The 14615-nt window shown below is 35.6% G+C and overlaps 1 protein-coding gene across 1 annotated transcript in view; it reads right to left on the bottom strand.

Moving 5' to 3' along the window:
* Positions 1–12067, bottom strand: part of LOC107718753 (uncharacterized) — a 26646-nt gene extending 14579 nt beyond the window's left edge. The window contains exons 1-10 of the mRNA XM_016525978.1: positions 11557–12067; positions 7326–7383; positions 6859–6954; positions 6202–6255; positions 5490–5671; positions 3948–4087; positions 3436–3501; positions 2052–2318; positions 1069–1221; positions 672–827 (exon numbers count right to left, since the gene is read on the bottom strand). Of these exons, the coding sequence (XP_016381464.1) occupies positions 672–827; positions 1069–1221; positions 2052–2318; positions 3436–3501; positions 3948–4087; positions 5490–5671; positions 6202–6255; positions 6859–6954; positions 7326–7383; positions 11557–11660 (1276 nt within the window). The 5' untranslated portion in view covers positions 11661–12067. The remainder of the gene's footprint in view (positions 1–671; positions 828–1068; positions 1222–2051; positions 2319–3435; positions 3502–3947; positions 4088–5489; positions 5672–6201; positions 6256–6858; positions 6955–7325; positions 7384–11556) is intronic.
* Between the last annotated feature and the right edge of the window lie 2548 nt (positions 12068–14615).

Genomic DNA, 14615 nt, shown 5'->3' with positions numbered 1-14615 from the left:
TATATATATATATATATATATATATATATATATAAATAAAGGAAGTTTTAGAATTTGAGATAAAGTAACAGGCATTACTTGATGAAGTAAAGAGGCTCATATACTGTAGATATATAGTGACGTTTTTAAATTTTGAAGCAAATATTGATATAAACATCAGAGCAGGGGCTTTCCAACATTTTCAAAGACAACCGAATATGATGATCCCCTTGCGAGGGACCCTTCTTAAAATATAAAGGCAGCTGTATTTGAGATTGCTATTTGAGGAAAATATTAGTATATGATATTACATGATATTAACCAGACACAATTTTTAAAAGATAATTTTAAAAGAATTGTCTTTTATATTGGTATTGCACTAAAGCAAATTGTTTAAATGTTATTTAAAATTCTTTTTTTTTTTTTTTAAACATATGCAGATTGTTTTTTCTTATTGTTAAAAAATAATGCTGTTGATAAATTAATTGGAATTTTTATGATTTCTGACCAGTCTTTAGAAAGCGGGATTAAATATATTACATTTATTTTAGTAATATTAAATTTAAAATGTAATTTAAATTTGAACAAATTATGTTCAAGATATTTTATTAATATCTTAAGTGCATTTGTTAACTGTACTTTAGTATTGCTGCTTCTGCTGTTTATGTGCAGTCTGGAGGATTTCTCAATACCTGGCACAGTGCCAGCAGATGGATGCTTAAATGTGTCAGAGAGAGAGAGGGAAGAAGTTTTGGCCTCGAGGAGAGGGACAGGAGTGGGGGATACAGGGCGAGCACCGGGGACAATCTTGGGCTTAAAAACATTGGTGCGAGTGGCTCCGAAAGAATCTGAGACAGAAGTGCGATGACACAAAAAGGACACAGACCACGTGAAAGAAGAAGATTAGTCAGAGATGCGGGAAAAGTGAGAACAAGAGAGGCAGTGGTTAAGAGGAAATGAATCTGACTTCTCCAAAAGCAGTCTTAAAGAGTCAAATCAGGCTAACATATACTATTAGAATTACAGTAAACATACTTTGAGGTTGAATTGCATGTAATCTGTAAATGTTTAGGAATCATGAGTCTGTACCTTTCAGGAGCATAGTGGGAGGAGAAGGAGAGTGAGAGAGGAAGGGATCAGAAGGAGAAGCCCGAGGGAGTTTGAGCAGAGGATAGTCGGAGGTCACGGGACCCTCCAGAGGGGCCTCAGAGCCCGACAGTCTTCTTTGAAAGGACACAGGAGCTGGACACAATCACAGAGGGAAAAACAGACAGAGAAACTATACTAGAAGTCCAGGCTTTGTTAAGAAAAACACAGATGCATAAGCACCTTTAGAATGGTAACTGTTTCTCTGGGTGACGCTTGTAAAACAATATTTGCATGGGCCTTCTTTGATAAAACACATCCATGATGACAATGAATTCACACCCGCAGCTAAATATGACTGCCGCTGTTCTTTGTTCGGTTTAAATGTGGTTGTAACTCTTAAAACTTTGCAATGTGTATATGGCCATAGTGATTTTCAGTTCTCAGTTTTCTGAAACAATTTCTTTAATGCCACATACTCAATCAAAGAGAATTTCAAAACAACATTTAGGTTAATTCCTCCATGTAAACTCAGAGGTGATGACTCAAAAGGGAATGAAGTTATACCACATGACCCTGGCGTTTGTCAAAAAACAGTAGGTCATTCAGGTAGGAATTTTATGGGTGGCGAGATAAAAATACAGATAAAATCAGACTAACGCCGGTAACTACATTATTTGCATTTATTTGAATAGAAATATTTTGCAACATTATAAATGTCTTTACTATCACTTTGATCAATTGAATGCATCCTTGCTGAATAAAAGGATTCATTTCTTTCAAAAAAAAAACAACACTGAAGAAGGGACCTTAAACATTTTAATGGTTTTATCACAAAAGAGGAACTTAAACCCCTAACTGAAGGCTGTGCACACTGTAGCCACAGAAGCAGCATAACTGTTCATATAAATAATTGTAGTCAAGTAGGAATGCCAACTAGCTACCAATGGTACTACCAAAGACTTGATGACTTCTAGCTGTGGTACCTGAGCCAGGAGATGGCTGGAAGATTTTGGGCAATGCTGGAGGGAGCAAACCAGAAGTATTTTGCTCTGTGTGGGAGTCAGGTGGGGCCTGTGGCTGGGCAATGGGTGGTGGACGTGGTGGTCTGGAGCGGGCGGGTGAGGGCATGGTGCGAGGGGTTGGACTGGGTGGGGTGGGTAAAGGTGGACGTGATGTCAGGTCAGGGTTATGAACACTGCCAGACACTGGGCGTGAGAGGACACCACCAGTAGGCCTCTCTTTACCACTGACTGAGGTTAAGATGAAAAATGGAGGGAGAAGGACAGCGAAAGAGTGAAAAAGAAAGTGAAAGATCAGGTTTGAAGGAAAGGGATGAGGCAAAAGAGAAAGACAGAGGTAAGAGAGAGAGAACGTTCAGGAATTTATTATGAAGGATGATGATGTAACTTAATAAAATACATTTTAAGGATTAATTCACCCAAAAAAAGAATATTCTATCATTATTTTCTCACCCTCATGTCATTCCAAACATCTATGCTGTTATTTTTATGTGTAACACTAAAGGAGAATGTTGAAAACTGTTGTGCTGTAACGGTTTAATATTTTGGAAACTGTGATATATTTGTTCAAATTCTTTGATGAATAGAACTGAATGCTTCCTTGTTGAATAAAATTATTAATTTCTATGAAAAAAAAAGAAATCTTACTGACCTGGTAGTGTATATTAATTACTTATCCAAACTTTAGTTTTGTGAATGTAAAGCCTGACGTATTATTTTGTCAATATTGAAGTAATGCAAATTGTCTTTCCAGTTACATTTATGTAATTTGTCATATTTCTGCAAATAAATATGCATAATTCTAAAATAATCAAATTAAATTGAATTGTGACCCAATTTCACAGTGCATCTCAATAATGAGGTAAAGAATCGTAACTGAATTGTTGTCAGAAATTAACTTTTTTTATCCCGATGTCCATTATGAACTTTTGTTAAGAAAAGTTGCATGAAAATGTTTCAAAATTTCTTCTGTGTTCCAGGAAAAAAACTAAACTAAACAGTGGGTTGTGACAATAAAATTTTTTGGAGGGGTGAGCTACTCCCTTTCAATTAATAAATAATTAATGAAGGTTTTTAATTTAGATAATTAAAAGGTTTAATGAAATTCATGAAAAAATGCAAGCCAAAGCGATGCAGGACAAAGACTGATTGTGATAATCATACGCAAGAAAACCATATCAGTGAAAATTCATGAAACATTTTAGTAATATTTCATTTAATGGAAATAATTAATTGGATGTGGTTTCATAAGAACTTATAAGTTGAATTTCAAGAGAAAAGGATATTAAAATGATTGGTGACATGAAGGAAGGAATATGCAAAGAACACATGTAAAGGTTGCTGTTACCTATTGCTGAAGGGCTCTTAAGAGATGCAGGTCTCTTTTCTTGGGAGTGAAGAGGAAGGTGGGGTGCTGACAGTGAAAGAAAGAGAAAAGGGGAAGTTCTAGCATGTGAGGAAGTAAGGGTTATTATAGTAAGGAAAATAAACATGCATCATTAATGATTAATTCAAGTCCTGTGTAAGTGGACAGAGGAATAAAGATGTAAGCTAAAGAATACATGACATGATTTTGAAAGTGTTTTATCTATACAGTGAGCTCATAAAGCCTGAGACCACTGCTGAAAATGCATCTACAATATTTAGCTTTTGTATAATGCTTTACAATTTTTAACACTTCAAGTATTCATTACAAATGATCAGCATGATAATAGTGCAGAATCTAAAATAATTATTCTTCATTTGACATGTTTTGGATTTTTCAGAATCCTAAAACTTTGCTTATTTCCAAGTATAAATTAGATGTTGAATCCTAGATTTTCTGGTGAATAACATGTGTTCATTGTTTTTTTTTAATACCTGGAACTGCAGTACTGAGATTAACACCGGTACTAGATCTTTTATCCTCTTCTTCATCACTCTCATTAAAGTCATCTAGGTTCCCAATGTCCGTTGGCTTTACACTCATCAGACTGGCGAGACTCTGCATGTCCTCATCCCTACAGAAGAAAAATTCAAAGAATTTGTCAAGAGGTACAGGTAAAGGGCTTCATTGAAAATGTGAAAACCTTACTGTGTGTGTACTGTATGTGTCTCATTTCCCAGAAAATACATAAAGTCAACCAGCCATTTAAGAGCTTTCCAGATTGTGATATGCTTTCCATTTTTATGTCTTGCAGAGTGAGACTACTTTAAGCCTCTATCTCTATTTAAAGGCACAATATGTAAGATTTTTTTATTAAAATATCCAAAAACCACTAGAACAGTGTTATATATTTTGCTGACTTGTGTACTTACATTATCCCAAATGTTTCGAAGAATGTTTAAATCCAGAGAAATAAGCAATTTTAACTAGTGACACGGAGCGTGTCCATAGTGTCATTGTGTCGCCTGCCAATGACGACATAACCCCTCAATTTCCGAAAACATGGAAACACCAAAGACGCTTTAATATGTTGTGCGTTTTAATAGACCGGTGACGACCGCACAGAGTAGCATTATAACAGAACTTTCAAAATGTATCAAGTATGATAAAACAGCGCACGACCGGAAGGAGCAGAAGCGGTCGACTGTGGCATACTAAAAGCTCCGCTGCTTTCGAGCCGTGTGTCACGCTCGTTCAGCGGCCTCGTTTCGCTTCGACTGCTTTCAGCCTCACCCTGCTTCATTCTACGACATTAATAAATCATTAGCTCATCCATGAACATGATTTCTGCCCGAGTCACGTCGAATTGCATCGGCTGTGGGGATGAAGACGACAACTCCCATGATTCCACACTCAGTCACAGCGTCATCAAACTACGCCTTTGTCTCTTTGTTTATTTTGAATACGCGCCCACTAGTGACAAAAAATTACATATTGTGCCTTTAAGCCTCTATGTCTATTTCTGGATGTGTTATTATATCAAGCATTATGAGCTGTTTGTTTTAATGAAATCAATTAATGTATAGTTTTTAGAGGCTCAGGAACAGGTTATTTGATAGATGTTCTAATGGAAATTAGGCACAAAATTCTCTTGCACTACTTAATGTAGCATCTCTACAATGATGCTCAAAGCTCAAATGGCATTACTTTAGATGTTCAGGCTGTGATTTGAGAGTTCGCTGTATTGTTTTGGAAAATTCTGCTCCGCTTCTTGACCTGCACATGTCAGGGAAGAAACCCTCCCCAGTGTTGAACAGCAAATCCCCTGACCGGGCAGGCAGCCACTTCTCTTTTTAGATTCAAAATGCACTCCAAATATCTGTAACTGAAATCAAGTTTTGGTGCAGTCACAAAATAAGACTTGCTGTGGTCACATTCCCAAATGATTAAATCTAGATAATTGAACACCACATGAAAAGTGTTATAACTTCCTGAGCAAGAACTCCATATGGATGAGATCAACTGAGAGAACTCACGTAGCTTTCCCCTCCTTGAGGAACACACAGGATAAGGAGAGCTTCAGCGTGGCCTCCACCACCTTAACCGACAGAGGCTTCATTTTGAGCATCAGGTCCGTCTGTGAGTGTGTGGCACTGGCAAACTTCTTCATGTTCAAGTCCACAGACGCCAGAACTTTCCGACTGCCCTTCGCTGTCTCCTGTAGAACATCAGAGAAGGTTAATACAGTTTCTTTTAACTAATCTTTATTATTTTCTTTTAAGACATTTTTTTTTTTTCATTTTTGCATTTCCTACAGTATATGTTCATGTAGACAATAAATTTTTTTTATAATTTAAATAATTGTTTTACATAAATAATATATAAATATACTGTATGTATATATATATACAGTGGGTACGGAAAGTATTCAGACCCCCTTAAATTTTTCCCTCTTTGTTATATTGCAGCCATTTGCTAAAATCATTTAAGTTAATTTTTTTTACTCATTAATGTACACACAGCACCCCATATTGACAGAAAAACACAGAATTGTTGACATTTTTGCAGATTTATTAAAAAAAAAAAACTGAAATATCACATGCTCAGTATTTAGAGTAGAAGCACCCTTTTGATCTAATACAGCCATGAGTCTTTTTGGGAAAGATGTATATATATATATATATAATTAATATAAAATAAATGTAATAAACCTTCAAAGAAAGTTCACCTTGATTTTAATAAACTCACATTCTCAATGAAAAATGTCCACTCTTTGTCTTCAAACTCATCCGCATGTGGGTCCTGTCAAACAAAACCATATTTAAAAAGTTCAACAAATTTACTGACCCAAATTATAGTTCAGCATCTATCAGTATCTTTAACAAGCCGCATGTTGCATATATTATTAGTTAATGTAATATAATAATATATATTATAGCTAATAATAAGCTGTGATAGGTAGGCCTGTCACGATAACAACTTTTTGTTGTGCGATATATTGCCCCAGAAATAATTGCGATTATTGTCATTTTAAAGACCATTTTATGCCACTGAATATATAATCATAATATAAAAGCATAATAATGCAAGAAGGCCAACACGCTTCCAAATGACAACAAACTTTTAATTTTAAGAATATTTAGATCGTGGAAATTAAGTATCAAAATATTAGATACCTTAAAAAACCTGAATAAATAGTAAATAAACATTTTCTAACAAAAAGTGCAAAGTAACAAGTAGAAAAAAAGAAAAATGCACAAAGAACTTGTATGGAGATTTTTCCATCTACAGATTTTTCCCGGACCTTCTTTTCTCTGTAAATTAAGGGTGCACACCATTGCTGAAAAACACAATCACTACTTAGCAGTCAGATTATTGCGACAGGCCTAGTGATAGGTGTCCTACCCTGTAGAGTGTGACAGTAATATCCACGTTCTCAGGTACGGGCCATACCACCATTCCCCTGTAGGGGTTTTTGATGCCTGGCTGCCATGCATGAAGCTGATGAGAAAATAAAAGATGATGTCAGTCATAATAATCCACATTATTATAACAGCAGTTGTAATCATTGTAAGCACTTGTAAATAACACATTGTTATACATGATCATTTAAAATGTCAGTACACTGTTCGGACTGAAAACTTGGGAAGAAAATCATCTTGAAATTCTGGATTCCCGGACATAGTCATAAACTAAATTACACTAGCTTTCGCAAATAATCTGAATCCAGATGTACAGTACATAAAATAGTAAAAAACTATTACATTTTTTATTTAATATGGGTCAATAAAAACATTAATTAACATAATAATATTAGCTAAAATATTTTATCTATATATTTATTGACAATTAAAGCTTGTTTATCTCTGTACCTTTGAGCAAATGCGCCTGTTTCTCCGTGTCCACACGACTCTCAGTTTGTCTGGTTGCCTATAAAATAATTTTAAAAAAAGAGATCTGAGTGGGAGCTTACAAGTTCAATTATAGGACTGGTCCTTTAATTACTATTGATGAAGACCTCTACGATGACTCTAATACTTTCCATGTGTGCTTAAAATATGGATATAGGCTAAATATAAAGGCTATACAATATGATCTTGAGAAAGCCACTGTGGCATTCCTGGCGAGTGTGTGTCTACAAAAAGCTACAGGCAGTGTAACAGATCTTGTGATCTTGTCTCCCAGTGTTACCCCAAGGCAGAAAGGAATCAATAAATGCTGCCAACTGTTTCAAACCCCACACAAAAACAAGAGAACATGATGCAAGGCCTTGCATACAAGATAAATCCAAACCTGAGAAACTTTTTGTTCACAAACAAGTACACATGAACAAATAATCGATTGAGGCATGAAACTTTTTGTCTTGCCAAATAACCAAGTCGTAATTTGGTGTCTGCTGGAACATGTTGAATCAATTACTTTTACTGCCCTGCATTGTTATCTATGCTACCATTTAAAAATGCAAAAACGTTGCATGCACGTTAAAGAGTTCCTCTCTTGTTTAAGTCTCTTTATTGAGGGCACAGCACCATATCCAGAACATTATTTTGGATTGCCGGTATTGCCAGCAAAAATGCAAATCAATGTGCAGCTTTAAAACAAATAAATGAAAATCACCTTTTCCAAGGTTGCACTGTACATGTATGCTTTTGCTTACAAAATAAACTTGCCCTTTGATAGTGAATTGTTCAGATGTGAGCCCATTGTACACCTCTGAGCTTTCAGTCAGTGTCATGCTTGATGCATTAAGAATTGGAGGAAACTCGGCAGGGTCACATGACCAAGCTGAATTTGGCTCACAGCACAAGGGGTGTTGGCCTGTAATCTCCAAACCACTAAGTCTCACTGTGTTTACAAACAGCTGTTCACATTTAATAATGGCGGCTTATATTTTGTGATATAAAAGCTGTCATTAAGCATACAAAAACACTGAAGGGAACAAAAAAAATTTTTTGCCATTATAGATACAGTTCAAAAGTTTGGGGTTGGTAAGGTTTTTTAAAGTTTTTGAAAGAAGTCTCTTTATGGTCAACAAAGCTGCATTATAAAATACAGTAAAATAGTAATACTGCGAAATATTACAATTTAAAATAACTGTTTTCTATTTTAATATATTTTAAAATGTAATTTATTCCTGTGGTGGCAAAGCTGATTTTTTTTCAGCAGCCATTACTCCAGTCTTCAGTGTCACATGATCCTTCAGAAATCATTCTAATATGCTGATTTGATGCTTAGGAAACATTTCTTACTATATTCACAGATGAAAACGGCTTAATATTTTTGCGGAAACCGTGATAATTAATTCAGGAGTTCAAAAGAACAGCATTTATTTGAAAAAGAAATCTTTTGTAACATTATAAATGTCTTTAGTGTCACTTTTGAGCAGTTCAATGTATTCAAAGTATCCATTTCTTAAAAAAAAAAAAAAAACGTACCGACTTTTGAACGGTGGTGTATTTACTCTCATGATGTTTTAAACCCAAAGACTTTCTGCATGAAAAACTAAACTATCTATGTTTCATCACACAAAGCTACTTCATAGCTTCAGAACATTTGAAATATAGCATATGAGTCACACTAACCACTTTTATGATACTTTTATGGTGCTTTTGCTTGCTTTTTGAAGTCCCTGTTTGTTCTAATTGCATGGAAACTCATGGCCAGTATATGAAAAAATTCTACTTTTTCGTTCCACAGAAGAAGGTCAAACAGGTTTAACAGGGAACAATAAATAGCATCCCTTTCCCTCACCACAGTGCAACAGTGAAAAGGGACCCCTTTCAAACAGTGTCGTGTTCCGAACGTTGTTTAAGCGACATACACCGGTATTGCGGTATTTTAAAAATTCATATCATAACAAAAATAAACACCGGTATTCGGTATGAACCGGTATACCGCCCAGCACTACTTTAAACACACCAAAACGATTCTTAATGAACGTGACCCAGATGTAAATGTCATAGTCCTCCAGTGATGTTCACACTGATATTTGCAAAGGTAAACTTAATAGGTGTGTAAGTAGCAGCATGAACCGCTACACAAAGAGAAGCAAGACCCAGCTCTTACTCAGGTTACAGCTAGTAATAGTAACAGGGCAGAACAGTCTAAAAGGATAAATTAGGAGGAGAAGAGAGGGCTGTGGGTAGAGCGCAGATGGACGTAAAAATAGACTGCCAGCCTGGTTGGAAAAATAAGTCAATTTTCTGTCATTTTCGTTTTGAAATGCAGTCCTTCTTTTTTCCTGTCACTTTGACGTGAACTAAATGTCACAGATAAACACACGTGCTCACACACGTTCAAGTTATACTACGCCATCAGAAGTGCAACCACTGCTGTCTAATATCTCCAGCTCACACCCTCCTCAGCTGTGGCGTAACTTCAACAGACTTTGACCCACTGGCAGTATTTGAAAATCACAGCTATACAGTAAATCATCTCTTGAACTGCACAAGATCACACGCGTTTATAGAAATGCACATTCTTTCATTCCTTTCCCCTTTAGAAACACTCTAACTGCTCTATTGCTTTCAAAAAGACACATGTTTAGGTCAGCAAAAGAAACCGTGAAGTTGTGAAAAAGATTTCCTCATATTGTTGCAAAAGAATCCGACTTTTTTCCACATCAGCTGAAAGCTCATTAGGTGATAACAACATTTACGACTGCTCAGGTTTACTATTAACCCAACCTTCCTTTCCAATAACAATGTTGAAAGGTTAAATATGAATTATTATTAAATAAAAAATAATAAATAATACATAAATTTAGAATCGCTCAAATAGAGATAATTTACATCACCAGTAAATGATTCAGGCTATGTATGATGGAGATAAATCTCAGTAATAGGCAGAAATTACAATGAGTGTTTCATTTTCTCCTACAGGCAGATGACAAGCCATTGCATAACGGAGGGTTGCTTCATTGGCCAGGCCATGACTTGTTCAGAGAATATTGCTAATAGTCAATATCACCGATTAAAACACAAAACTGACTAAAATGGAAGCGCTCTTGTGCACTGTGAAATATGTATATTATTGTGTATATTGTGTATGTATATTGTGTGTATACTGTGCACACTGGGTATTCTGCATCTTTATATTGTCTTATACTGTCACTACATAACTCCAATGTTGGTGGACGATGCACCCAAGATTTCCACTTACTCTTACACACGTGTATATGGTTTAGTAATGATAAAGTGGTTTGATTTGTTGGATCTTATTTAAAGACACACCTTTTTGTGTTTGCTGTGTACTTGTGATTGAAAACATTTTTCTCAAATCCAATCAGACTGAATTCCTTCTGATCATGCTATCTTTGATCATAGATAAGGACAGATATATAATACACGTGTCACTGATGAATGTGAGGACAGAAACACTCCCTGTCTGTCAACAGCTGTTTCTTGATCAAAGCAGGACAGAGACAGCAAAAAATAATTCAATTATTGAATTCTCTCACCTCAACATTGTGTTTACAAGGAAAATACAAACTTTTTTGGGGGGTAGGTATGAAATTGAAATAAATGCAACATATTGCATAAAAACATATAATTTGAGTTGTAATGTGTTGTAAAAACAGTAATAAAGTAGTTTACGAAGTATTTTATGTTCTTGGCCATATAAGGATGAAGTCAAGAGCAATGCTCTTTAAAGCTTTTCATAATAAAACCGAACAATGACAACACCTAAACAGAAAAGAAAAAAGCAACACCACTCAGTTTAAAACACTGAAACAATATAGGCTATAGATGCTGGCAACACAATAAACAGTTTATAGGAGTCAGCTAAATAAAACTCAAAAGAAGCATCAGCACTTTCTTCTGCTTAGGTGAGCATGATGGATATTCATAATATCTTCAGTGTTGACAGCACGAGTGATGGAGGCGGAAGTGGAGGTGTGTGACTGTCAACGTTCTCCAATACATTTCTAAAATCGACTGCTGTGTTAATTGTTCTATTCACAATCATTTACAATAACAGCGCAAAAATAAAAGAAGATCCAGTGAGTGCGCGCACGGTGCTGTTTCAGTCAGAAGAACCGCCCTTCAGCACTGCGTATTTAGGAAGCACACGCGCTATAACGGAAAAGAAATCATAACTTACCATTTCTTTGTACATTCCAGAACAAGTTCTTGATACGAAGCCACGAACTGAAATTTAGTGGCCTTTTTGCCAACTCTTTGTAATCTTTTCCACACTGAAGTCATTCTTCTGGAGAAAATGCAGTATCCGCGAATGAAGTCAGACGCATGGAAATAAGATTTTTACAGTCCCGCCACTGAACAAAAAGTAAAAACCACTCAAATAGATGGCTGTCAAGTGGCTCGTGAAGTGAAATGTTTCTGCTGAGGAGCACTGGCTGCACCTCATGCGGCTCAGTATCACCGAACTGTCGCCATCGAGTAAAGACCATTTACGGAAACTACTGCATCACGTTACACGCCAGAGCGAGAAAATCTCTGTGTATTGCAATTAGTTGCCTTGGTGCAAAAAACAACATTTGTGCGTAAAAAAATCTAGGGGGACTTTATCGCTTCATGTCGTGGAGCTTCACGCGATACGAAATGCCTCTAAAAAGCAGCTGTCTCACAGTGAACTGATGAAAGTGGATGTAGAAGTGCAAGAGTAGGTGGGAAGGGTTATGCAAACACGCCTATGGTGCAGCAGTATGCAACCTCCCTTATTGTATTGTATTCAGTACAGTATTAAAGGTACTGCTGACATAACGCGTCAGGGGTAACATCCAGTCAGCTAGAGGTCAAAAGAGGATGTACTGTATAAATATGTCAAAATCATATTTTGCTAGCAAAAAAGCAGCTATCAATGAGCTGAATTATTGAAGAATTACTTACAATAGTTTCTAATAACTTTTGAACAATAGGTGGCACTATTTTTAAAAATCTAATTGGTACACTTGAAATATGGCCAATACAAATGTGTAAAATTGGTCTATGTGACTCTAGAAGAAAATAATCCCAAGGTATGAGCATATTTATCTTATATGTAAATTTATATTTATATTAAGGTTAAAATTACAATCTGATGAACATAACCTTTTAACATGTGGTTCAATGGGCTAACATAGACTTTCGCACAATAGGAAGAATGCTTCAAAGAAATACATTATGCACCTTCAGTGCTTGGGCCCTGTGCATTTATCAACATAATGATATGGAGCAGCAACGCGGGGCCGTCCAGACCTGGATCACGATGGGTATTTTTAGTGGACACTGGCAAGGGGATTTTTCAAGTTACGCAGGATCTATTTTAGATGGCTGGGAGTGAGGGATAAACGGGCAGAAGCAGCTGGAGGGATTGACGGAGTGGTGCCGTTTGTGTGGGTTATGGGGGGAGTGCAAACGTTTGACTCAGCTGATGACCTAGAATCCAAATCGGTGACCCTCGGCTCTTAGTCATATTCCTGTGTGACACTAACCTCTTCCTGTCTGGTGTTGCCACTTACTGCTAACCCCATTATAATGATGTATTTATAAAAACATTATATAACATATATTCAAATATATTGAAATAAAATTAAATGACATTTTTAGAAATACAAAAACCCTTTGATGTTATATATTATTTGTACCCTATAGGGCATTTCAGAAAAGCTCCTTAACATTAACTGATCAGCATGTGTTTATTGACAAAACTAACTAGCAGGGGTTTGTTTCGAGATTTGTTGAATACAGTTTGTAGTCTAATTTCAGGTGTGCAAATATCAGCTATAGCTCATGTAAACCTTGCAAACAGTCTTAAGTCAACTGGGAAACAGTGATTTGTGGTAATGACTATGAGTTTTGGGCCCCTCCCTTCACTGGACATCACAAGCTGAGTTTGTATCCGGGTACAATATGAGCTCACTCATAATACATGCTTACTCACTAGGTGGATCAAGAAATGCCTCATCCTTATAATGACATGACACACCACCTTAGAGTACAAGGCATAAAAAAACAAGAGCCTCATTTATTACTGAAAAACATGAAGATGAAATACTGTTCAACTGCAACCACATACACTAGGCCTACTGTTCAAAAGTTTGGAATTTGAACGAAATTAATAGTTTTATTCAGCAAGGACACATTAAACTGATAAAATAGTGAAATTAAAGTCATTTATAAAGTTACTGAACTTTCTGAAAAATACAGAACTTTCTATTCATCAAAGAATGCTGAAAAAATATATCAGTTTCTACAAAAATATTGGTAATACTTTATTTTAGGGTCTCTTAATGAAATCGCATCATATGACCCCTTTAAACTTAACAACTACCTTACTAACTGTTAATAAGCAACCAACTAGGAATTTATTGAGGGAAAAGTCGTAGTTAATAGTGAATAAGTGTTTCCTATTCTAAAGTGTTACCAAAATATTAAGCAGCACAAATTATTTCAACATTGATAATATTAAGAAATGTTTTATGAGTAGCAAATCAGCATAATAGAATGAATTCTGAAGGATCATGTGACACTGAAGACTAGAGTAATGATGCTGAAAATTCAGCCAATAAATAATATTTTTAAATAGAGTAAAATAGGAAAGTTATTTTAAATTGTAATAATATTTAAATATTACTGTTTATACTGTACTTTTGATTAAATAAATGTAGCCTTGGTGAGCATAAGACTTACAAAACCTTTAAAAAATCCTCAAAAACCTAAAAAAAATCCTCTAGACTTTTGAACAGCAGTGTAATTCAGATCCAAAACAGGCTAAATGTTTTCCAAACCCTGATAAGTTAACTTTAGAAATATAGAAATGGCTTTTTAAAAACGTTTAGTTAAAAAAGCAGAAAGAGGGGGAAAAAGTATAATTTTTGCCATAATATTTATAATTTATAAAAGGGCAGAAACTGCATTTTTCATTTTTATTATTTAGATGTGATTGAAAAGATACATGACCTTTGGTTTGAGTTTACTTTTAATAGACATACCGCGTATCCAACAATATCTTGTACATCTGTGTTTTATTTATAGAGGCATGAGAGAGCTTTCTAGAGGAATGCCACATCCTTCAGCACTTAATCACTCCGTCATACTAAATATGTGCAGTTTATCACACTGTAAGAAAGATAGTCTCTCTGAATAAACGGTATGCAATGTGGAAAGTACTGGATGTTTCAGTGAGCCAAGAGCAAGGTTTTGACACACGAGTGGGGT

This window comes from Sinocyclocheilus rhinocerous, unplaced genomic scaffold (genome assembly GCF_001515625.1).
Source record: "Sinocyclocheilus rhinocerous isolate Xijiao unplaced genomic scaffold, SAMN03320098_v1.1 scaffold1655, whole genome shotgun sequence".
Classification (NCBI taxonomy): Eukaryota; Metazoa; Chordata; class Actinopteri; order Cypriniformes; family Cyprinidae; genus Sinocyclocheilus; species Sinocyclocheilus rhinocerous.
Note: the sequence above shows the minus strand (reverse complement) of the source record. Positions and strands in the feature narration are given on the sequence as shown.